The following is a 25,946-nucleotide window of genomic DNA, read 5'->3' on the forward strand; positions in this document are numbered from 1 at the left end:
ACATATTCTTCATATAAGGAAAAATTTCCTTCTACTATCTCAAAACATGATTTCTATAACATAATGATTTGATCATGAACAGTTTTGGTTTTATGAAAATTTCTGGTTGAACAACTTATGACAAGCATGCATGACTTTTTAATTTTAAAAAAATTAGCACAATAACAGGCCATTTCGGCCCATGAGCCTCTGTCACCCAATTACCTTAATTAACCTACAACTCCTGGAATGTTTCAAATGGTGAGAGTAAACCAGAGCCCTGGAGAAAACCCACACTGACACCGGTAGAATGTACCAACTCCTTACAGACAGCATGGGATTCAAACCCAAGGCCCAATCGTTGGTGCTGTTACAGCATTGTACTAACCACTACACCAACCATGCTGGCCCTTCAAAATGCTTTACAATAGAGTTCTATTTCTCTTTTTTTCTTTACAATTGCCAATGTTTGTTGTATTGACATCAGTTATTCAGTTGAAGAACAAAAAAATTCATTAAAATGTATCTGAAGATCTATTTTTTATGCAGATAGAGAAAATAGACTGGGCTACTTGGACGTGTGTTTTAGGACCCACATGTGAAGGAATCTGGCCTACCCATAGTGACATAACAGATATCAACGCAGCTTGTCTAACCAAAGATGGAAAACGTCTGGTCACTGGTGATGATTTTGGCTTTATTAAGCTTTTTTCATACCCTGTAAAGGTAAATTAATTATAAATAAATTTTAAAAATAATTTAGTCACTCAGTTTATCTTTCTCAAAGATCTGTTTTGACATTTTTCAGTTTTGCATACATTTGCATATTTATCATAAACCTGCTTATTTAGTTAAATTATGCAATTGTACAAACTTCCAAAAGTTTTAATTTTATCCACTGCTACGTAGTGCATTTAAACATTTTGTGTAGAATAGGTGTGCTCAGTCCGTTCTTAACATGTAGCAAAGTCCATTGCAGCATGTACAGACATAAACATTCAAGACATGAACTTAAACTGGAACCTTCAACCAAACATTGTTGCAAACCAGAAACCAGTTCACTGGGAGGAATAAAGCTCCCAGACTTTAAAACATATTATTGGGCAGCCCAAAGAAGTTTGTCGCCTCCCTCTTTGATGGAGGAGCAAGTCATCTTGGGTAAAATTGAAACTGCACAAGGTTGGTGAGAAGACAGCATAAAATTTTATATACTAAATTACTATTTGGTCCTAAGGAAGCTCCCTGACTGAAATGTATTATTACAATTTAGAATAAACTCAACGGTCAAATTGGTGTTGGGGAGGCCTCTCACCCAAAACACCCCTAGTTCAAAATAAATTAATTCCATTAACAATTGATAATAAAATTCTAGAAACTTAATCTCAGAGTGGGATTAAATATATCAAAGATTGTTTTGAGAGGGACAATTTATGACATTTGAACAAATCAAGAATAAATATGGAATTTTAAATACATCCTATTTCTGCTATCTTCAGTTAAGATCTTATTTAAGGGATAAATTAGGTCCAGCACTGACCTTACTGCAATATATTGAAATAGAGACTTTGGTTCGAAAGGGGATCACAAAGAAATTTATCTCAATAATGTATTTCTTGAGGTGGAAGCCACTAAACAAGGGGTTTATGTGTATAGAAATTGATCCATTTTGCTGATCTGACCTGTGTTGGGACAGCATAAGCAATACAATTTATGAAAGGTATAGGCTGGTGCAGTACAATTTTTTTTGCATCAGATGTACCTTACTCTGCAAAAATTAAATAAATTGAAATCTGAATTATTCAATTTATGCTTTCGATGTAGTCAAGATATAGGGACTTTTTTTGCATTCAACCTAGTCAGGCCCTAAGGTGAGATCATTCTGGGAAGATTTGAAGATTTGGGGAATCTCCTGGAACAAATTACTAGATTTCGATACCCTCAGGTGCCAGAATTGTTTTTATTGGTGAAATAAACAGATATGAGACATAAAATGAGGCTGTCAAAATAGCAATTGAAACTTGCTTTAGTAGTGGCCAGGAAATGCATAGTCATTTCTTGGAAATCTGATTTCCAAATGTGCTACTTTTCTATTTCCTACTTTTCTGAGGATCGGCATGGTGTGTAATTTGGTATTTTAAGAAATAGTGCAGAATTTGATCATTGTGATAATGTATTGAATCTTTCTTCTTTATATATCAACATGCAGTTCAGTTTTGATAGTTTATTGTATATATCTGTAATGTTTCTTTGATTTTAATTGTTTGTAATTTCATGTTGATTGAAAATTCTTTTTAAATTTAAAATAAACAGAAACCAGTTAGTCCCATGAATCAATATTTGAAAGGGGTGATAAGTTAACATTTACAACCAGTATTAAATGCACAATACTGCTTCCTCTTAAAATCATGGAGAAACACAACGCAGAAGGCCTGTAGCCTATTGAATCCACACCAACCATAAAACCATGCATTTGCACTGATTCTACATTAATCTCATATTTATTCTTCCCACATTCTCATCACCTCCATAGTCAAATACTTACCTACGTGCTAGGATAATTTACAGTTCCCAATTAATCTACTAATCTACACATCTTTGGGATGAGAGAGGAAACCAGAGCACCAGAGGAGGCCCACATAGTCACAAGAAGAATGTGCAAACTCCATACAGACACCATTTGAGGTCAGAATTGAGCCCAGTGCTGTAAGGCAGTAGCTCTACCTGTTGCACCACTGTGCCAAACAAAAAGTAAACTTGTTTAATATATTAACAATTTTACAAATTTAACCATATCTCTAGTTAACACACACTCAATAATCTTGATGTTACTTGCATTGAAGTAATTGATTCAAGATATATGTTGTCAAGTATAATCCAACTCAACAATGTTGACTCACCTAAACTCTCATTAGAAACAAATTGTGATTTCTTTTGAACAATAATTGAACTTGCTTCAAAGTCATCTTTCATCTTTGTTTGTCTCCCAGATTTCATTCAATAGAATTATGTGGTCAGCATGGACTTTATGGAATAACCTATGGACCTGTATACCTCCATTATATCTCATCTCCTCATCTTTGACTTGCTGGATGGTGCCAGTGCATGAGCTCTATTACAACCAGTATCAGTATAGACAGGAGTATAGACAGTATAGACAGTAAAATAAACCAGTATAGACAGGAGGGACTGAATGATCACAGTTAACATTTAACACAAGCACAACTCAAGTCACAGTGATAATTCAATACATTGGAAGAACTGAGGGAAGATTTGTCACAGGCTATTCCAGAATTCAATACATTTGCAAACATTGTCATTTTGCAATGGAGAAGCATCCTGACTGCTGAAGAGAAAGCAGCTTTTTGAAGCAGCTCTTGGGGCCAGCCATTTTTTGTGCAATTCAGGGCAAAGCATACTCTGTGAATAACTGGGCCTTTTTGGTGGATTGACCTGTACCAGGAGGGTCTTTTTGGGAAACAAAATGCTGAATTTTGATTGTGATTAATAGTGGAGGTCACTTGGATAGACTGTGACTAGACTTTAAGTGTGACTAGCAGTGAAGTTACTTGGAGAGACCAGTGCCAGGGTCTTGGAAGCTTCACAGAGGCTGCCCAGCTCAGGTCTTGCCAACAAAAGGACCAGGAGTGTTGTGACCACAGCTCGTATGGATGGAAATTTCTTCAAAGGCAACCCAAGAAGAATTTGTGAGTTTATAGTAGCCACAACTCCAGTCTTCCCATCAGTTCATCATTAATTCTGAGCTTCAAATTTTAAAACCCTATGCTTCAACACTGGATTTGAAAGACTAAACATTGAAGTAACTTTCTAGATTTTGGCCTGGACTGTCATGGTCTGGGTATCTCTCTCTCTCACGCGCGCGCGCACACACACACACACACACACACACACACACACACACACACACACACACACACACACACACACACACACTCTCTCTCTCTCTTAGTGTTAAGGATAGTTTAAAAGTTAAGACTATAGTTTAAAAGTTAAAAATAAAATTGTTTTAAAATTAAACACTGATTCATTGCCTATTGTTGCTTGTTTCATACAGTTCGTAACAATTCTGTCATCCCTGTTGAACCTATTCTATTGAACCTCTGCGCAGCATTAATCGTGATTCTTTGAATAAAATGCAATCATATTCAAGTGTTCTACTCATAACCACTTTCCTTATCTCTGCATCTCATAAACTTCCATTAGGTTTCCTCTCAGCCTCCAATGCTCCAGAGAAAACAATACATTTCTCTAACCACTCCCCATAGCTCATGCCCTCTAATCCAGCCACCAGCTTGTCAAATCTCAACTGTACCCATTCTAAAGCCTCCACTTCCCTCCTGTGATGGAGCAACCAAATTGCATGCAATATCTTACTATTCAACTGTAGTTTATATAGTTTGTAAAAAGTTGGCCCAAGCACCAAACATGAGTTACAGCCTTCAAACACATTAATTTATTTTCACTTTCTGCCCAATAAACAGTTATCAATCTGTCAGTATATTACCACCTCAATTCCATGTGTTATCTTTCTTAGTAACCTGTGCAAGGCTCTGTCCTCTGAAAAATCCAAATATTCCCCTTTGCCTCATTTCCAGCATATTTGTCATAAGACACAAGAGCAGAAATAGGCTATTCATCCGATAGAGTCTGCCCTGCCATTCATTGAATAGCTAATCCATTTACCCACTAAGCCCCACTGCCCAGCCTTCTCCCCAGAACCTTTGCTGCCCTGGCTGATCAAGAACCTATCAATCTTTGCCTTAAATACACCCAATTACTTAGACACACACCCAGTAATAGTGGCTTGATGTTTCTTGGTGGGGTCCTGTTCAAAGGAAAAGGAGGTGTCAAAGAGCTGTCATCTGGCCTCAGTAAGGTAAAGGTCTGTGGGATAGATCATGAGATTGGGATTGATGTGGAGAGAGTTGAGGGCAGTGAGATTAGTATAAGTGTCTCCTTCCTTCCCCACCCCCCCCCCCCCCAATCTTTTTAGGTGCCTATCTTCATTTTGCTCATACCTTAACAAAGGTCTCAGGCCCAAAAAGTTGGTTAATCTTTACTTTCTGTAGAAGATGCATGGTCAGCTGAGTTCCTCCAGCATGTTTGTGTGTTGCACTAGCTTGGTAGACCCCTATTTTAGTTCCTCCTTTCTTGTTTGCCTTAGTCCACCAAAATTGTTCCAGAATCTATAAAACTTTGGAAGATAACCAAAGCATTCACTATTTCTAATGTCAACAGTTTTCACAATTGTGTTAGAAATCATCAGGTCCTTGAGATTTATTAACTTTAAACTTAACTTCTCTACTATTTTTTGACTAATATTTACTTCCTTCAGTTCTTTATTCTTGAACGTTGATTATCGAATAGTGTAGTATATTTTGTACATCTGTGAGAACAGACACTGATTTTTTTTTAAATCACTTTGCTGTTTACCTTTTATTCAAATATATAGTATGGTGGCCACTCTTCTCTCTATAGATTTGTCTCTGCTACTTTTCTTTATTATATAATGCAATTAAGGAAGCCAGAAGTTATGGAAATTGAACCATCAAAATTATCATAAAAATTAACATTTAATTTAGATGAGTGATTCCCAAACTGGGCAATGCCACCCCCGAGGGCAAAGATCCAAGGGGGCAGTGAGGAGAAATGGGGCAGATAGGGGGCGGTGAAGAAAAATGGGTTTGTTTGTTTCTTGATGACGTGGACATGTGCTACATTCACTTCTGCAAGGGTCCAGGTTTGTAAGAATTTCAAATTATCTTCAGGTTGTAATGTACATTTAAATTACAAGTAAATACATGGCCCAATCGCGGATCCTCACCCCAGCCATCTGCCCATTTAGCTCCCTACAGCTGATCCCCACCATGGCTACCCACCATTAAGCTCCTGTCAGCTGATCCTCACCCCAACTGCCCACCCAATGAGCTCCCGACGGCTGATCCTCACCCCAGCCACCCGCCCATAGAGCTCCCGACAGCTGATCCTTGTCCCAGCCGCTTGCTCAACTAGCATCTGACAGCTTATCTTCAACCCCAACCGTCTGCCCATCGAGTTTCTGACAGCCCACAGTCGATGTAGTTACAGTTGAGATGTAAATTTACCCTATCATTTTGCTAAATAAATTGATTTACAAAAAATTTTATTTGTGAAATATATACATTTGTATAAAGTGTTAGATTAGTTGTTTGAAATTTGTAGTAGACCTAATACCAAGAAGAGGTGTGTGTTCATTGTATGTCTGTTGGGTTGGGGGGGGCACTCGGGATGTGGCCTGGGAGCGAAGGGGGCCGCAGCCCAAAAATGTTTGGGATCCACTCATTTAGATATACTCCAATAATTGCTTAAAAAGTGTAAGTATTTCTGTTGTAACTGCAAATATGTTTCTTATCAGGGCCAATATGCAAAGTTTAAAAAGTATGTGGGCCACAGTGCACATGTGACGAATGTGAGGTGGGCACAAGGTGACAGCTTGTTGCTGTCAGTGGGTGGTGCGGATACTGCTCTAATGATCTGGAGTCGGGAAATGGATGGAAACAGGGACAAAAAGCCTGTGGACAGTGAAGAATCTGATACTGACACTGACGAGGATGGAGGTAAACCAAACATGTATTAAGCGTCTATGGAATCCATGGTTGTTATGAAATTGCCATTTTGTGAAAATTGGAATCAGACCAGTTCTAATATACAAACCTATAGAAGGGTGTACTCAGAATTTATTTTTTCCTAATGTTTTCAAGACCATTAGCAAGGAAGTCCACAAATTGGATTAAGTGTAAAAATGCTAATGAGTAATTCAAGTTGACATATTTCTCAAACCCCACCAGCCTCTGCATCCAACACATTATCCTCTGGAATTTCTGGCACTTACAACAGGATCCAACCACCAGATGGATCTTCCCCTCTCTCCCCGCCCCCCCCCCCCCATTCCATAGGGGATTCCCTCATGCACTAATCCTTCCCCATCTATTGCCTCTCCCTCCCCCCACCACTCCCCAACAGCACCTTCCCCTGTTGCCACAGGAGGTGCCACTCCCACCCACACCTCCTCCCTCACCACAGTCTGGGGCCCCAAACAGGCCTTTCAAGTGAAGCAACACTTCACTTGTATATCCACAGGAATGATTTACTGAATCCGGTGCTCCCTTTGTGGCCTTCTCTACATTGGAGGGTCCTGGCTCAAACTGGGAGTTCACTGAGCACCTCCACTACAGCAGAGACCTCCCAGTAGCCAACCATTTCAGTTCTGAGTCACACTCTTATACTCACATGTTTGTCCATGGTCATCCCATCTTGACCACCTGCAGATTGGAGAAGCAACACCTTATTTTCGTCTAGGCAGTCTCCAGCCAGATGGCATTAACATCGACATCTCTGCTTTCTGCTGACCTATTTGCCATTTTTTCCCATTCCCTTTTCCAGATTTTCTAGTTCTCCCCCTCTCTTCCCACTCTACCCACTAAGCCATCCCTGCTTCCCCCTGATTGCTGCTGCCCACTCCCTTCTCCACCGATCATCTCCTGCTTTTGACTCCCCCACCACCCCCCCCCATCCTTTTGTTTGGATGCCTGCTGACATTCTTCCATACCTTGATAAGGGCTCAAGCCCTAAATGTCGGTTATGTATTTTTACCATTGCTACATAAAGGACACTGTTTGACCTGCTGAGTTTTTCCAGCATTTTGTGTTTTTATTTCAACCATGGTGTCTACAGATTTTTGTGATTTACTTCTCAAACTTCTTTCCTGTTTTGTTTGGATTCTTCAGCTTTAGATCAATTATTTTAAACTAAACATTATTGAATTTCTTAACCTTTTTCAACTAGTTCAAGAATTCTTTGAGCAACAAACTATTCTGATAGTGTTAAAACTTGGAGGAGTGGTGGTGGGGAGAGAATTGGAAATGATCATTCTCTCAATGTCTAAAATATCTTAGTACACGTGTGTACACAAGAGCACCAAATACCCAGTAGCAGCATGTGGAGTGAGATCATGTTAATAAATCAGTGTACAATGCTGACTTACTGCCTTTTCTACCATTTTCAAAAATTAAATCAAGCAGTATTCAATTTTGTAACATCTCATACATAAACAGGAATGAAATGCTTGTCAAGTGCTTCTGTAATCTGGCTAGCTGTTAGTGAAGTACTTTTTAAATGATCTAATGTGAAAAATAGATTTCTTTCAGGTGAGTATCATCTGGTTGTAGTTGAACATATCACAGAACATAGCAAGATGTTTCTGCAGGAAATAGTAAGTTTCTGAAAGAGAAGAGGATGGTAAACTGGGTAGAATATTGACACTCTGCACTGAGTATTTTTAGAATGAAAATAGCATTTCTTCCTTCTTGCATCCTGCACAATCAGTGAATCGCTGCTAAGTCATCTTGCTGCATAAGAAAAAGTCATGTCAGAATCTGCCAAGATCTGCTGTTAAAGCTGCAACTCTAGTCTTTAAAAAGGACTATATTTCCTGTAGCTATTGTGGAGGCTGGAAATCTTAACACTTATTCATCAATCTTTTCTATGTTGTGATTGAAGATGTAAACATTTCATGTCATGATAAACTCCTGCTTTAGAGAGATTATTGAGAACACGAGAAATTAAGTTGCAGAGAAAGTTGAAGAAGAATGCATAGGACAAAGGGAATATCTTTTTTGTTGTCTCCATCTCTTTTTTTTCCCCATGCTCTCTACAGATTAAAATTTGCCTCTTTCCCAATTCAGATGTCCTATTTTTGACCAGAAATATTAACTTTTTTTTCACAGATGCAGCCTGATCCACTAACTCTTCTGACATTGTTAATTTTTACTTCAGATTTCCAACATCCATAGCTTTTGATTTCTGTTGTGAATGGAAGAGACAAGGGCATTGCTTGGAAGTATGATTCTCTGTATAAGATTGTGTTATCCTATGACTTGGCATGTAAAACTATACAATTTAGGATTCAGACTCTATGGTTATCTGAGATGGATATGTTTTTGTTATTTCTGAATCTGATTCCAAAGTTTCCAGGAAGCCTCTTGTCCCCCACCCACCAATTTTAGACTTTTGTTTTGTTGTGATTTAATACAACTGAGAGAAATCAGAACTATTTCAGAAGATTGTTAAAAGTGAATCATTACCATGGCACAACCAGTATTGAAGACAAACATCTTTTCCTAGAGACAATAGGCTGGGAGGTAGGATGTGAGGAAATAAAACAAGGCAACATATTGGTGTTGCAGAGATAAGTACTGTGCTCAGTTCTGGTCGTCTCACAAGCAGAAGGATGTGGAAGCCATAGAAATGGTGCAGAGGAGATTTACAAGGATGTGGCCTGCCTTATGAAAACAGGTTGAGTGAACTTGGTCTTTTCTCCATGGAGTGGTGGTGGATGAGAGGTGATCTGATAGAGATGTATAAGATGATGACAGGCATTGATTGTGTGAATAGTCAGAGGCTGAAATGGTTGCTACAAGAGGACACGAGTTTAAGGTGCTGGGGAGTAGGTAGAGAGGAGATGTCAGGGGTACGTTTTTTACACAGAGAATGGTGGGTGCATGGAATGGCTGCCGGCAATAGTGATGGAGGCAGATGCAATAGGGTCTTTTGGATAGGTACATGGTTTAGAAAAATAGAGGGCTATTGGTAAGCCTTGTAATTTCTTGGGTAGGGAAGTGTTTGGCACAACTTTGTAGATTGAAGGACCTGTATTATGCTGTAGGTTTTCTCTGTTTCTGTGTTATTAACTTGGCATAGGATGTAATACTGGGACTCAATGCAGTCACTGCCATTCCTCCTATAACTGATGCAATGTCAGTTATAATGTTTATTTTGTTGGTCAGGGTAAGATGTTGATGTGGTGAACTGAGCTAAGGCGTGAAGTATATTTAATAATATATGGCATTAAAAATAAATTCACTATCTTCACCACTCGGATAACATCAGTGCACTTTCCAGATCTTGCATCTAGATCACTGTGACTTGTTTCCTGATGGTGATTTTTCAGACTCTCGGTGCTCTCTCTCATCATATTTGATGAGCTTTCTGATCATCTCTCCTATGATACCTTGAGGAAACCTTGGTGGTACTCATCTCTTGTTTTCAGCTAGCATTGTTCATTGGGCAAGGCTATTCCACACAATCTCTCTATCTCAGTAGATGTTATATACCTTTCCTTTAAATGAGGAAGGCTAATTTTGAATAGTTCTAGCTTTCAGTAACACTGAAAGGTAATGTCAGATACCTGATGTGTCCATCCAACAATTATCATTGGTGGTGTTGAACATGTGGAGCTAGCATTTTCATGAGAAGGCAGCATGAAGAGTATGTGCCAATATTTTATTTAGTAGGTTTGTGGTGATCCTGAATGGATGCCTTCATAGTCATTTTGGGGGATTTGCACTTTAATCCTGCTATTTCAGTCTATCCTGATTATTGGCAACACTGAGGTTTTTGGTTTTGTCATTGGACCTATGATGTTAATATAATAAATCCATGCATTTAAAAAACATTTGCAATTTTATGCCACTGAAAATGATGTTATTTTGTATTTCTTTAGGGTACGATAGTGATGTTGCAAGAGAGAAATCGGTTGATTATACAACCAAAATCTATGCAGTTAGTATCAGGGAAATGTCAGGCACAAAGCCACATCTGCAGCCAAAAGAAGTCTCAACAGAGGAAAGGTATTTTTTTTAATATTACTGTAGTTTTAATGTATGTAATCTATTCAAGTGTGATTATATAATTATCTTAATTGATAATTCTGTAAGCTTCTGATGTGCTTTAACATTGCTTTAGTCATTACTAAACTTAATAAAAGTGTATATTTATATGTGGCACAAAATATTCACAGGACAGCTAAAATAATGGTTTTAAGGTATTGGTCTACATTTTGCTAACTCATGAAGAGCTCTGTACATAGCTAATGTATTTCACAAGGCCAATCTACTGCTCAAAGCCAGCTTTGTCCTTAATGGTGAAGCCCCCTAAGTAGTAATGGTGGGAGACTAGGGTATTGTAAAATAAGTTCTGCTTGTGGAAATCTGAGGAAATCTGAGGAAAAGTGCTTTGTCAGCTACCTGTCTCTCTCCTACCTCCCCCTCCCTGTTAAATATATCACAATATTGTTTACTTTTACTTTCAAAACATTTCAAAACATTACAAAAATAGTGAAAGAAGCATCTGTTAAAAACAATTATTAAATGCAAAATCAATTAAAATACAAAATACTTAAGGTGTTCAAAACAATTAAAAATGTACGTAATTGAAACTTATCTTGATCACTTGTGGTTGAATGGAGTCACTGTTTTTTCTACCAGATGCAACCTGGCATAGATTGTTCGGGTAAATTACCTGACATAAGTGCTGAGGAATGCCGCAGCTCTGCACTGTCATGGGACTTTTTGATGTGTTCAATATTGGAGGACAGTTTGTCTAGGCATTATTAGAACATAGAATTATTACAACACAGTGCAGGCCCTTCAGCCCACAATGCTGTGCTGCCCTTTTCAAGATTAAAAAAATCAGTTGAGTTGAGTGATAAAGGGGCTACATTATTCCTAGTTGTATTTATGAAAAAGTATTTTGTGTATCTAATGGTAAAATATATTTGTATATTTAAATTAATGATGCATTTGATTGTTGTTCATTGATTTCTGGTCAACCTTTGTAAACATCTGCTGAACCTTGCCTGATATACTTCAGAGTTGAATAATACAACATTCATTACATATTTGTTAATACAAGTGGAATAGTGTTAAAGTGACTCGATCATATATGCTAAAGCACATCCCAAAGTAACCAAAAATGGGAAATAAGATAAGAAGTAAGGAAACAAAACCAGTAATTTGAGAAAATAATGCATGGAGTGTGCTTTTTGTTTATTTAATGTTTGTAGATAATCTTAAATCCTTCTGAATTATTTCAGCACTCCCAAACATTAGCTGAAAGGAATCTTAAATGCATTCCAACAAAATAGACAAGCCATTTTAGAATGGTAGTTAAAGGGTAATCATTTTCTTGTTTTTTTTATTGCCTAAATGAATTGACAGTACTTTTGTTGAGAAAGTGTTAAGGTCAGTTACTAACCAACTCTTTTGCTGTGATGTGACAGTTCTTTTTCACTTTGTTAATCTTTAAATATTATATTTCTCTCCAAATATATCTATTAATCTAATTAGTTTGCAGTTGTACTAGATAATGTACATCATATCACAATATATAGTATTGAAGTAGATAACATTTTGCTGCATGCTGTAGAATATTAGATATTCTTAAAAGTCCAGTGTTATGAATTTGTCCTCTTGTTTGCACTAAATTTGTAGTGTAATAATGTAAAATTAAAATGTCAGATGCTGAAAATTTAAGACAATAATACCATAAAATACAGGAGCAGAAATATATTATTCACCCTATTTAGTCTGCCCCACCATTTAATCTTGAGCTGATCCATTTTCTCATTCAACCTCACTGCTTGGCCTTCTCGTCATAACCTTTGATGCCCTGGCTTAATCTCTGGCTTAAATACACCCAATGACTTAGTTCCACAACCACCTCTGGCAACTAATTCCACAGATTTGCCATCCACTGGCTAAAGAAATTCATCCGCATCTCTGTTTCAAGCCTGAAGTTGTGCCCTCTGGTCCTGGACTCTCCCACCATGTAAAATTTCTTTCTACATCTGTCCATGGCGTTCAACATTCTAAATGTTTCGATAAGATTCTAACCCCCCCACCACCCATCTCCCATTCTCTTAAATTCCAACAAGTACAGGCCAAGAGCTGTCAAACGCTCCTCGTATGATTACCCCTTCATTCCTAGAATCATCCTTGTGAACCTCTTCTGAGCACTCTCCTCATCCTTTTCAAATGAGGAGCCCAAAAATTCTCGCAGTACTTCAAGTGAGGTCTAACCAAAGCCTTATAAAGCCCTAACATCACATCCCAGCTCATTTGCCTTCTTCCCCTCTGACTCAACCTACAGGATATCCTTCCTGAGGACTTCCAGATCCCTTTGCATTTGAGTTTTTTCAATTTTCTCCTCATTTAGAAAATAGTCAGCCCATTAATTTTTTCTACCAAAGTGCATGACTGTACACTTACTGATATTATATTTCATTTGGCACCTCTCTGCCCATCTGTCTAAGGTCTTCTACAGCTACCCTGTTTCTTCAACACCAGCTGTACTTCCATCTACTTGCATATCATCTGCAAACTTGGCCACCAATCTATTCATTCTATAATCTAAATAGTTAATCTACAACATAAAAAAAATAGTGGCCCTAATACCGAACCCTGTGGAACACCACCAGCAACTGCTCTCAACCAGAATATGATCCCTGTATTCTCTCCTTCCTGCCAATCAGCCATTGTTCTACTCATGCTAGTATGTTTCATGTTATACCATGGGCTGTTATCTTGTTAAGTAGCCTCATATCCAGTACCTTGTCAAAGAATTCCAACAGGTTTGTCAAGCAAGATTTCCCCGTAAGAAAACCATGCTGGCTTTGGCCTATTGTCATTTACCTCCAAATATTCTGTACCCTCAATGTTCACAATCGACTCCAAGTCTATAATTTCCTTTCTGCTGCCTCCCTCCCTTCTTGAATAGTGAGGTGACATTTGCAATTTTCCAGACTACCAGGGAGCATGCCAGAATCTATTGATTCCTGAAAGATCATTACCACTGCCTCCACAATCTCTACCACTACTTCTTTCAGAAGTGCAATCCATCTGACCCTGGACACTTATCCACCCTTGGATAATTTTATGCACCTTCTCCCTTGAAATATTAACTGCACTCACTTGCTTTCCCTGATACCCTTTGACATCTGGCACACTGCTAATGTCTTCCACAGTGAAAAATGATGCAAAATACTCATCGAGTTCCTCTGCCCTCTCCTTGTCTTCCATTATTATTTCTCTAGCTTCATTTTCTAGTGGTCCTATATCTACTCTCACCTCTGTTTTAGTCTTTCTATTATTGAAGTAGCTTTTTGTATCCTCTTTGATATTATTTGCTGGCCTATTTTTTACTTCATTTTTTTCCTCCTTTTGAGTTTTGTTAGTTACTTTCTGCAAGTTTTAAAAAATGTCCTAATCCTCTGCATTCCCACTAATTTTTGTTTCTTTGTGTGCCTTCTCTTTTACATTGGCTTTGACTTCTCTTGTCAGCCAAAGTTATGATAATTTTCTATTCAAATATTTTCTCTTTTTTGGTATCTATTTATCCTGCATCTTCCTCATTTCTTGCAGTAACTCCATCTAATACTGCTCTGTTGTCTTCCCTACTAGTGCCCTCTTCCAATCTACTTTGGCTGGTTCCTCTCTCCTGCCACTGTAAATCTCTTTACTCCACTGAAATACTGGCACTTCTGACTTTATTTTCTCATTGTTAAATCTCAAAATTTATTCAATCAAATTGTGATCACCACCCCTATAATGGTTCCTTTACCCTAATCTTTCAAATCACCTCTGGTGCATTAAACAACACCCAATCCAATATAGCCAGTCCTCTAGTGGACTCATCAACAAGCTGCTCTAAAAAGCATCTCACAGGCATTCTACAAATTTGTATTCTTGAAATCCAGTCCCAGTCTGGTTTTCCCATTTGAATTGCATGTTAAAATCCCCCATGACTGCCATAGCATTGCCCTTCTGACATGCCCTTTCTATTTGCTGTTGTTAATTTGTTGTCCACGTCCCAGGAACTGTTTGGAGGTCTATAAATAACTGCTAACAATGTCTTTTTACCCTTGCTATTTCTTAACACAGCCCACAATGATTCCATATCTCCTGATCCTATGTTACCTCTTTCTAATGTTATTCCTTACCAAAAGAGCCATACCACCCCCTCAGCTTTCCTGCCTATCCTTTCGATACACTGTGTATTCTTGGACTTACAGCTCCCAATGATTTCATCCTTTAGCCACAACTCTGCAATGGCCACAACATCATACATGCCAATCTGTACCTGTACTACAAGATCAAATAAAACAAAGTAGGAGATACTCAGCAATTCAGATATGCAGAGAGAGAAATATAGATTATATTCCGATTATAGGCTATCCCTTCTGAAACCTCTGTTCCCAAATGTTGCCTGGCCTGAAATGTAGTAATGTATCATTAAAATAATTGAATTTCAGTAGTAGAGTTCAAATAACCCATACATTATGGATTTAGTAGATGCAACAAAGGACAAACTCCTTCTCAGTGTTCAATGGTTGGGATTAGCTATGTACTGCTCCTTCCGTTGCGCTTCAAATGGCATTTTAAATTAGTCAATTGACCACATTTTCTACATTACAATAATAATTATTCTAAAGTATATAATTTCCTTGAAAGGATTTTCATAAAGCCTTTTCAGTTGTTGTATTTGACATAGCATTTACCTGTTTATATTCTGCAATTAATTCCATGAAAAATATTGTAAAGTTGCCTAAATGCAACATTGTTCAAAATGTTGTTATCTGATCCTTACAGAAGCAGATTTAAGACCTACTATTTCCAAACTTGTACTGTCTTCCTCGTCTTCCTAATATGGTGCAAAAATGAATAGGGTGAACAAAATAAAAGCAAATATATTCATTATCGATTTAGTAATGTAAATTTATTACAATCCAGTCTACCTTTGCACAATTTTTTAAAATCTTGAACAACTGGTAAGAAACACTTAACACTATTATATTTTAACTTGCTTTCCTTTGGAGGCAGGGAATTGTCAAGTAAGTATTTTTACACTTTTATATATAGTTAATTAAGTTTAAAAGAAGTTTCACTGTAATATAAAGTTTAAAGTTTTGTGACTTGGTGTCAAAGAAAGTTGATATTTGATTGGATGACTAAATGTGTCAATTCTAGGCAGAGGGAGATTTGGGAAGGGAGTTCCAAAGTTCAGAACTAAGAATTGAAGGCTCTGCCACTAAATGTAAGTGAAATAGGAAGGATGTACATAAAGCTACAGAAAGAAGATAAGAAAATTAGCAAGTGATGTAGACTGGCTGATTTCAGAATCACAGAGAGAGATGGACATAAATATTAAATGGTATATTGAAAAAAATGAAATTAATGCATTGAAGGAATGTGTTTCTTTGTAGATCAGGGAGGGCATAGATGAATGCAATGAGTGGATGGGTGAGCACAGAATTCGAGTAACTTGAAGTGTAGATGTGAGAATATAAAATGTTAGGCTATACAAAAAGCTGATGAAGGCATATAAAAGAATTTAAAATAGACATGAACAGTGTAGAGATGGAAGTAAGTGGTATTTCTGATGAATTGCATGTAGGATTTAAAAATACAGTCAAAAAATACAGTAGAAATCTAAAAGGAATTCATCTTTGAAAGGTTCCATATTTATTTTCATAAACATTGCTCATAATGAGCTGCCAATTGATACGGTTTTTAATGTTTTGAGAAAAATGTTGCCAAAAAGGAAGAAATTAAAATTAGTCTTTGATCATGAGTACTAAAATGGTGATTAAAACCATGTATTCTCTTGCTGATATTCAGTTCAATTGTTGTTAATGACACTAAATGTGAAAGACAAGCAAAAGCAATGGCCATCACTCTTTCAGTCTCTTTAGCTTTTGTGACCAGTTACAAGTTTGCACCCCTCAGTAATGTTCCATTTGTTCATTCCAGAAAATTCAATAAGGTAAGTATTATTTTGTACCTGATATAGAGGATTAACTAAATGCAGTATACTTGGGAAGCATTGACAAAGCTTCCTTTTTTTCTTCCTATTCTATAGGAACTTAGTACAGAATTTTTCCAGTGATGCCAGGGTATGGGTTTTCTGAATTTGTAGATTGGTGTATTCTGATTTTTTTGGTTTTATTTGCTGGCATGATTGACAAGCATGGTTTGTGCCACATAGGAATGTCCACTGAAACCAATGAAAGTGCTTGTGCATGAATTTGGACACATTGTACATTTTTTCTAACTGACCTAACGTTTTCTCTTGGCTTTATTTGCTGCTGACAAGGGGATCCAGGTACTTCATTATTTTGGCAGTTTTCCATAATTTGTTACAAGAACTTCTCTGTGATGTGAAATGTTAATTAATTAAAAGTTAAATGTTAATTAATTATTGATCTTGAATGGGGAAAGATTGAATTTTCCTTTGACTCCTCACCCTCAATAACCTTTTCTTTGACTCATCCCATTTTCTCCAAGTCATAGGTATCCACATGGGCCCCAGGTATACCTGTATCTTTATTTGCTACATGGAGCAGTCTATGCTACAAGCCTGCACAGTCAAGGCACCTCAAGCCATGATGAGCTCATCAACTTTATCACCAACTTGCACACTGACCTCAAATTCACTTTTCGATCTGTTTCCATCTTGGGAGACAAACACTCGTCAGACATTTTCTACAAACCCACCAACTCCCACAGCTACCTTGACTCGATCTCTTCACACCCTGTCCCCTTTAAAGATTCCATTCCCCTATATTGGAGAGACTGGACACAGACTGGGAGATCACTTCATTGAGCACCTCGGCTCTCACCATTGCAATAGCAAGGATCTGCTTTTCCCTCATACCTTGAAGAAAGGCTCAGGTCCAAAATGTTGGTTATTTCTTTTCACCTCCTATGATTGTTGTGAGACATGCTGAATTCCTCCAGCATTTCTGGGTTTTTACTTTGTTTTTTTTAAATGAAAATTTAGCAATTGTCTTATTTATTTGCAATTTTGATATGATTGGAAAAAAAACTTTCCAATGTTGGAAACTTGACATCTGCTGAGTATTTTCAGCATTCTTTGATTTCATTGCTGATTTATAGTTAATGGGAGCATTAAAAATTGAGTGTTTCCACAGAAGCAGACAAGGTGAACTAAGAAGGAAGTGGAAGTGCTCTAAGTATGGCAGGGTAAAAGGCAAGAGTGATTTTATGACCAAAGAGCTGGTAATGAGATTGGTAAAAATACAAAAAATCTCACTAAGAGAACAGCATATGAGGATATCCGAATAATTACGATCAGCTGCAGTTGAAAAAAAATGGGAATCATCGTTAACTTTTGGTTCTCTGCTCAGTTGAATAAAGCTGTGGCTAGCACATATTTAACTTGCAGGGAACAGGCTTATTAGACAATAGCATTGAAAGAATTCACGGGTCTCATGAGAGACCACAGTTGTTGGAGTATAGAGCAAAAATCAATTGCTTTTTGAAGGAATGCTTGCCTCATGCTTCCAAAAATAAATACTATTTTCAACTTATTCTTGCTTAATATGATTTTTATATGTTTGTATTGCTTTGTTGACACTGAGTTTCTAGTTCTGGAAAGGATTTTAAAATTTTTTATCATTAATATTTTTAAACTGAAATTTAGATATACAGCATGGTAATGGGCCTTTCCGGCCCATGGGCCCATGCTGCCCAAATATCTTAATAAACCTACAACCCCTATACATTTTTGAAGTGTGGGAGGAAGCCAGAACCCACACAGACACGGAGAGAACTTACAAACTCCTGACTGACAGCCATCGCCAGATTCGAACCCTTGTTGCTGGTGCTGTAATAGCATTACACTAACCGCTACACTATCTGTGATGCCCAATGACAAAAATAAGTATGGCAGAAAGCTGATTGTGAAAGCAAGGAAGGAAATGGTTTGTATGGCAAAATGGCTGTGTTGATACATGAAATTATTTCAGGGAGGGTTGCGCATTTGTCACTTAAGTTGCCTCTTCAAAATATGTTCATGTTTAGTGCTGTCTGCAGCATGTGAAGATATAAGAAATGTGTGAGGATTTTAAAAAGTCTGTCAAATCTTTTCACCAGCAGGTTTCACAGTGATGTACTCTGAACCTGTATGTCATGCCTCATTTTCAAGTATTACTTTTTATTTGCAAGATAGAACCATAGAATAATTACAGTACAGAAACAGGCCACTCTGTCCCCTCTAATTTGTGCCAACCCACATTTTCTTGGAAATAGGCCACTCTGGCCCCTCTGGTCTGTGCCAGACCACTTTTTCTTGCATGGTCCCACTGATCTACATTCAGTCCATAGCCCTCCATACCACTCCCATCCATATACCTGTCCAAATTTCCCTTAAATGTTAAAATTGAGCCCGCATCTACCACTTCATCTGGGTTCGTTCCACACTCCCACCACTCTCTGTGTGAAGAAGTTCCCCCTAAACTTTTCCCCTTTCACCCTTAACCTATGTCCTCTTGTTTGAATCTCACCCACCCTCAATAGAAAAAGTCTACCTACATTTACTCTGTCAATCCATCTCATAATTTTAAATGGCTCTATCAAATTACCCCTCATTCTTCTATAAGGGAATAGACTCCTAATCTGTTACTCCTTTCCCTATAACTCAGAGCAACATCCTAGTAAATCTTCTCTGCACTCTTTCTATCTTATTGATATATTTCCTGTAGTTAGGTGACCAAAACTGCACACAATACTCCAAAATGGGCTTCACCAATGTCTTAAACAATTTTAACATAACATCCCAACTCCTGTACTCTCAATACTTCAATTTATTAAGGCCAATATGCCAAAAGCTTTCTTTACAACCCTATCCACATGTGGCACCACTTTCAGGGAATTATGTATCTGTATTCCCAGATCCCTCTGTTCTGCCTCATTCCTCAGTGCCCAACCAATGTTAATAAATTAAATGTGCATTTATTTATCAAGGTACATGCTCAGAGAAATTTTCAAATGTTATCTTTTGCTTCAATGTTTTCTGAGCAAGTATGCCTCCTTGCACGGTGATAAACAAAGGCACCTTTATTTATGTTGCATTTTAACACTAAAGTGACCACTGCCACTTTTTAAAAATCTGGCATGGTTAGCATAGCAGTTACTGCAACACTTACAGCACCAGTGATCGGGGTTGGAATCCCATGCTGTCTGTAAGGAGTTGTACGTTCTCCCCATGCCTGCATGGGTTTTCTCCAGGGACTTCAGTTTCCTCCCACCGTTCAAAACATACGGGGTTTTTGGTTGAACAGGTGTAATTGGGTGGCACGGGCTTATGGGCCAGAGGGCCTATTACTGTGATGTATGTCTAAATTAAAATTAAATTAAAAATTAATCTAAAAAGCAAGAAATTGTATTTTTTAAAGGAAATAAATAAAGGAAGTATTATTAAATATTTTAAATCATTTTCAATCTTTCAATCAATGAACAGAGGCTTCAGAAGGAACCAGGCAATACCTGTAACTCATCTCTTTAAACCACTCAGGTAGCCGACCAGTAATTGTCCAGTAGGTTTGTACTTCAGACTAGTTACTGGCAACAAAGTAACTAAATAAAAGACACCAAATTACAACTACAGGCAGGATCAGTTGATGGGCTATAGCTGTATGATGTAGGAACTAGTGGACCTCATCATGGTTCAAGTAACCACATCAGCAACAAGTGTTCGTTGCTTGAGGAACTCAGACTCAAAGTTGATGACCTAGACACTGAACTTCAAACACTGCAATATGTAAGGAAAGGGGTAGTGTTACCTGCACACTGTGTTTCAAAAGGCAATCACACCCATGAGATTAACTGCTTCAAATTAGGTATGTGGTCTTGGACAAGAGAACATGACTGCTTGTAAGACAGGTAGTGGAATCCAATAGGTATTGCAGGAGGAGCCTCAGCTCCTGAGCTCGGAGATTCTTATTCGCTGTGTGGATGATAGTGAGGGCTGTAGTAGGCTTGGGGAATTTAAGCATGGCACTATGGTTCAGGGAGCCATTCCAAAGGGGGAAGAGTAATGCATTGGTAAATGGGGATAGTATAGTCAGATCAATAGACAACTCTGTAGCAATGATTGAGAGTACTGAACTACTCGATGTGGAGACACCAGTGGCAACTTACCCTCTCATTGCCACATCTTTGGACCTCACTAGTCATGGCCTGTAGTGAACCCCTCATGTACTATAAACGCCACAGAATCCACGCATTCAACCATCGACTCTACACCCATTTGGCATCTATCAAGTATCGCAAGCTTGCCTCCCTTGAAACTGTAGCCTCTATGGTCCTCAATGTGGGTCCCCATCTCAACTCCAGTCACCTGCCCTCCGGAGATCACTACACCTGCTGCTGACCCCAACTGGTGCCCTGCCCATCCATCAGATCCTCAGTTTTGGCTGCCAACTCCAGCCCTGACCCCGGCTGCCAACCCGGTAGAGCTCCTGACACCATGGCCATCAACCCAAATCTTGGCCTTGGCCACCAACTCACTGGAGCCGCCGATCTGAACACTGGCCCCAACCATCGACCCACTGGAGCCCCCAACGACATGGACACCAACCCAAGCTTTGACCCTGGCTATTGACCCAACAAAACTCCTGACACCCCAGTTCCTGACCCACTGGAACTCACGACACCACAGCCACTGACCCAATAGAGCTCCCAATGCCCCAATCACAAACTCCAACCCTAGCCTCGACTACCTACTCATGGCAGCTCCTGCCACTTCGACCACCAACTCCAGCATTGAATCACTCCACCTTCCTGCAGGAGAAACTGTCGCTGATGCCGCCGACTCTTACCTGAGCCCTGGTTGCCTCAGGCTGGAGCTTCCCACGTTGACTCCAACCATGTGGTTTCCGACATAGACTCCTACCATGATCCAGATCTCACAGCTAGATACCACTTACTCATCTCCCTTACTGCTCCTTACCCTTCCCTATCCTCCTACACCTCTCCCTACTCCATCCCCAACTCTCTCTCTCAGCTCCCCTCCCCCCTAACCCTCAGACCTCATCTCCCCCCTTTCTTTCTGGTTACCATCCTACCTTCTTCCTCCTCCCTCTAATCTCTCCCACCTCCAACTCTCCCCACTGACTTTCTCAACCATCCCCTCCTCCCTCCAACTCCCCCAACCTCTGCCACTTTCCATCTCCACCCTCTGACCTCCATAACCCTCCATTTCCCCACAACCCTCCACCACACCAATTCCCACTCTGACCCCGCTTGGTTTTTACTATCCCCTCTGACCTTACCCTCTCTGAGACGGAGCACTTGGTCCTCAGCAGAGGCCTTATCTTCGTCCCCCTCCGCCCATACCTTAATGAGTTCCATGGACACCAACATGCTGAACTCTTCTTTGTCACCTTCATCCCTGGGCTACTTCCATGACTGTGATTCTCTTCTCCCGCTTTAAGCCTTCTTCCTCCTCATGAACATTTCGTCCTGGCCAGTTGCCCACTCTGCATATTTTTTTCCAACTGGTGCCTAGACATCAACTTCACCACTCCCTTCTCATATTCTAATCTTACTTCTTTCAAATACTTTGCCCTCCACACTCTGCAACAATCCCAATCTCACCATCAAACTGCAGACAAGGGTGATGCTGTTGTGGTCTGATGCAGTGACCTCTACCTTGCTGAAGCCAGATGACTGCTCTCAGACACTTCCTCCTACCAACCCACACAGAACCCCACCACAGCTCATCAAGCCACCCCAACATCACCTCCACCATCATCACCTCTGGTCATCTCCCTCCCATGGCCGCCAACATCATTGACTCCCATCCCACACTGCTCATTCTACCCAAGGTTCACTAACGCAGCCATCTGTGTAGACCCATTGTTTCCTCTTGCTCTTGCCCCACTGACTAGTTTCATATTACCTTGATTCAAACTTTTCACCCCTGGTCTAATCCCTCCCCACCTACATCCATAATCTTACATGTCCTCCATCTCTTCAATGACTTCAGTTTCCTCGAATTGTTCAGCCTTATCTTCATGATGGATGTCCAATCCCTATACACTTCCATCCCCCATACAGAATGTCTTAAAGTACTTTGCTTCTTTCTTGTCCAAAGACCCAACAGTCACCCTCTCCCACCACCCTCCTCTGCCTAGCTGAACCTCTCCTCATTCTAAAAAACTTGTCCTTTAACACATTTCACCTCCTCCAAATCAAAGGAGTAGCCATGGGTACCTGCATGGGTCCAAGTTATGCCTTACTGTTTGTGGGCTTTGAGGAGCAATCTACGCTGCACGCCCACACAGGCAAGATCCCTCAACTCTTCCTCCACTATATTCATGACTATATAGGGGCTGCCTTATCCACCGTGATGTGTTTGTCAACTTAATTAATTTCATGCCCAACTTACACCCCGATCTCAAACTCACCTGGTCTATCTCTGACAACACTCTCGTCTTCCTGGATCTCTCTGTCTCCATCTTGGGAGACATTATAAACCCTCTAACTCCCACAACTACTTTGACTACATTTCCTCACACCCTGTCTCCTGCAAGGATTCTATTCCTTTCTAAATTTCTCTTCCTCCACCACATCTATTCCCAAGATGAGGTCTTCCATCCCAGATCTTCTGAAATGTTTGCTTTCTTCCACAAATGTGGCTTCCCCTCCACCACCATCAACTCAGCCGCATCTCCTCTATTTCCCACTCATTTACCCTGGGCCCTTCTGCCCCCAGACACAACAAACATAGAATTCCCCTTGTCCTCACCTACCACTCTACTAGCCTCCACATTATCCTCCAGAATTTCCGGCACTTACAACAGGATCCCACTACGAGACACATCTTCCCCTCTCCTCCCCTCTCTGCCTACCATAGGGACTACTCCCTCCATGACTCCCTCATGCATTCAACCCTCCCCACCGATTCACCTCCCCCCCCCCTCCCCTGCCCTGGCATCTTCCCCTGTGGCCACAGGAGGTGCCACACATACCCATACCTCCTCCCTCACCAGAGTCTGTGACCCCAGACAGGCCTTTCAAGTGAAGCAATACTTGTGTATCTGAAGGATTGATATTCTGTGTCTGGTGCTCCTTTTGTGGCCTTCTCTACATCGTAGAGACTGGGCGCAGATTGGGAGATTGCTTCACTGAGCACTTTCGCTCCATCCGCATCAATGGCAGAAACAGAAACCTCTCAGTAGCCAACCATTTCAGTTATGTGTCACATTCCCATACTCACATATGTGTCCATGGCCTTGTGTCTATCCCACCAAGACACTCTCCAGCCAGATGTCATTAACATTGACTATTGCAGTTTCTGCCCCCCTTCCCTTCCCCCTTCAGCCCTCCTCCCCTTCCCTTTCTATTCACCTAGTCATCCCTCCTCCCCTTGCTTGGGAAAGGAGGGAGTTGCTCCATGGGACAGGCTCTACCTGAACCATATAGGGACCAGGATCCTGGCAAATCATATAATGGGGGCTTTGAATTAAGCTTTAACTAAATTGCAAGGGAGTAGGTTCAACTGATTGGAAAAATATGGATAAAGTTAAAGGAAATTGGAGTACGGTGGAGGTTATGGAAGGCTCCGGATTAACAATAGACAAGGTTTATCAAAGGACCAGAATTTAACTTCATGTAACACAGAGACAAATGTGAGAAAAGGGTTGATGGGAAGAGGATTGATTGTGTTGTATTTAAATGCACAGAGTACAAAACAAAGTAGATGATTTTAAAGCACTAATGGAAATTGGTAGGTATGATGTGGTGGGCATGATGGATTTATGGCTGAAGGATGGTCACAACTGGCAGTGAAACACCCAAGGATATACATCCTTATTGAGAAGACAGGGAGGTGGGGTGATTCTGTTGGTAAAAAAAAATAAAATAAAATCTTTAGCAAGAAGGGCCATCACATCAGAAGATGTAGAATCCTTGTGTGTAGAGCTGAGAAACTGCAAGTGTAAAAAGACCCTGATGGGAGTTATATGCAGGTCTCCAATTAGCAGCCAGGATATGGGGTCCTGATTACAACAAGAGTGAAAGAAAGCATATAAGAAAGGCAATGTTACACATCATGGGGTACTTCAGTATGCAGGTAGACTAGCAAAATCAGGTTAGATTCTATGAGAGTGCCATTGCTTTTAGAGCAGCTTATGGTCAAGTCTACTGGAGAAAAGGCAATTCTGGATTTGGTGCCATTCAATTAACCAGATTTCATTAAGGTAAAAGAATCCTAAAGAGGCATAGAAATACAAGATAGAATTCACTCTGCAGTTTGAAGGAGAAGCTACAGTTGGAAATGTCATAATAATAGTTGAGTAAAAGTATCAGAGATGTGAGAGAGGAGTTTGCCAAAATTATTTGTAGCAGAGAAGATGGTAGAGCAGCAATGATAGAGGTTCCTGGTGGTAATTTGAAAGATTCAAGGTTGTTTAATCCCTAAAGAGAAACAGTAACCATGGCTGACAAGGGAAGTTAAAGACAGCATGAAAGCAAAAGAGAAACATACAGTATTGCAAAAATTAGCAGGAAGCCAGAAGATTGGCTACCTTTTAAAAACCAACAGAAGGTAGCTAAAAAGGCATAAGAGGAGAAAAGAAAATGAAAGTAAGTTGGCCAATAATATGAAAGTGGATATCAAAAGTTTTCATTCAGATATAAAAAGAGTAAAAGAGAAATAGTTGACATTGGGCTAATGGAAAATTACCCTGGAGAAGAGAGAACACGGAACAAAGGAATGAACTGATTAGAGATTTTGTGTCAGTCTTCACTGTGGAAGACACTAGCAATGTGCTAGAAGTTCGAGAGTCGGGGCAGAAGTGAGGGTAGTCATTATGTCTTAGGAGAAGATGCTTGGGAAGCTGAAGGGTCAGAAGGTGGATACCTGGACCACATCGACTACACTCCAAGGTTTTAAAAGGGATAGATGAAGAGATTGTGGTATAAGAATTTTTTAAGAATCACTGGAGTCAGAAACAATTTCAGAGGGCTGGAAAATTGCAAAGATCACTGCACTGTTTAAAAATGGAGAGAGACAAAATTCTGGAATATTTAGGCCAGGTTAGCTTTAGATGATAAAAATCTAGAGTCTATTATTGAGATGAGGTTTCGGGATACCTGAAAACCTGTCACAAAATAGACCAAAGTTAGGGGAAGCTTTTCCTGACAAATCTGTTAGAGTATTTTGAAGGCCTTTGACAATGTGTTGTACATGTTACTGCTAAAAAAGGTAGTTGCCCATAGTATTACAGGAGAGGGGCTCGAATTAATATGTTGGCTGACTGACAGAAG

General features: G+C 39.6%; 1 protein-coding gene across 6 annotated transcripts in view; it reads left to right on the forward strand.

Annotated features, from left to right (window-relative positions):
* The window catches only part of LOC138760632 (echinoderm microtubule-associated protein-like 6), a 371,242-nt gene that overhangs the window by 272,683 nt on the left and 72,613 nt on the right, over nucleotides 1-25,946 (forward strand). For all 6 annotated transcript variants that reach the window (XR_011355764.1, XM_069931442.1, XM_069931441.1 and 3 more), the window contains 3 exons: nucleotides 529-705; nucleotides 6,392-6,593; nucleotides 10,538-10,664. Coding sequence is in view for 5 of the 6 variants with exons in the window: in XM_069931442.1 (XP_069787543.1) it covers nucleotides 529-705; nucleotides 6,392-6,593; nucleotides 10,538-10,664 (506 nt within the window). In the remaining variant the exon portion in view is untranslated. The remainder of the gene's footprint in view (nucleotides 1-528; nucleotides 706-6,391; nucleotides 6,594-10,537; nucleotides 10,665-25,946) is intronic.

The sequence above is a fragment of the Narcine bancroftii genome, chromosome 4 (assembly GCF_036971445.1).
Source record: "Narcine bancroftii isolate sNarBan1 chromosome 4, sNarBan1.hap1, whole genome shotgun sequence".
NCBI lineage: Eukaryota > Metazoa > Chordata > Chondrichthyes > Torpediniformes > Narcinidae > Narcine > Narcine bancroftii.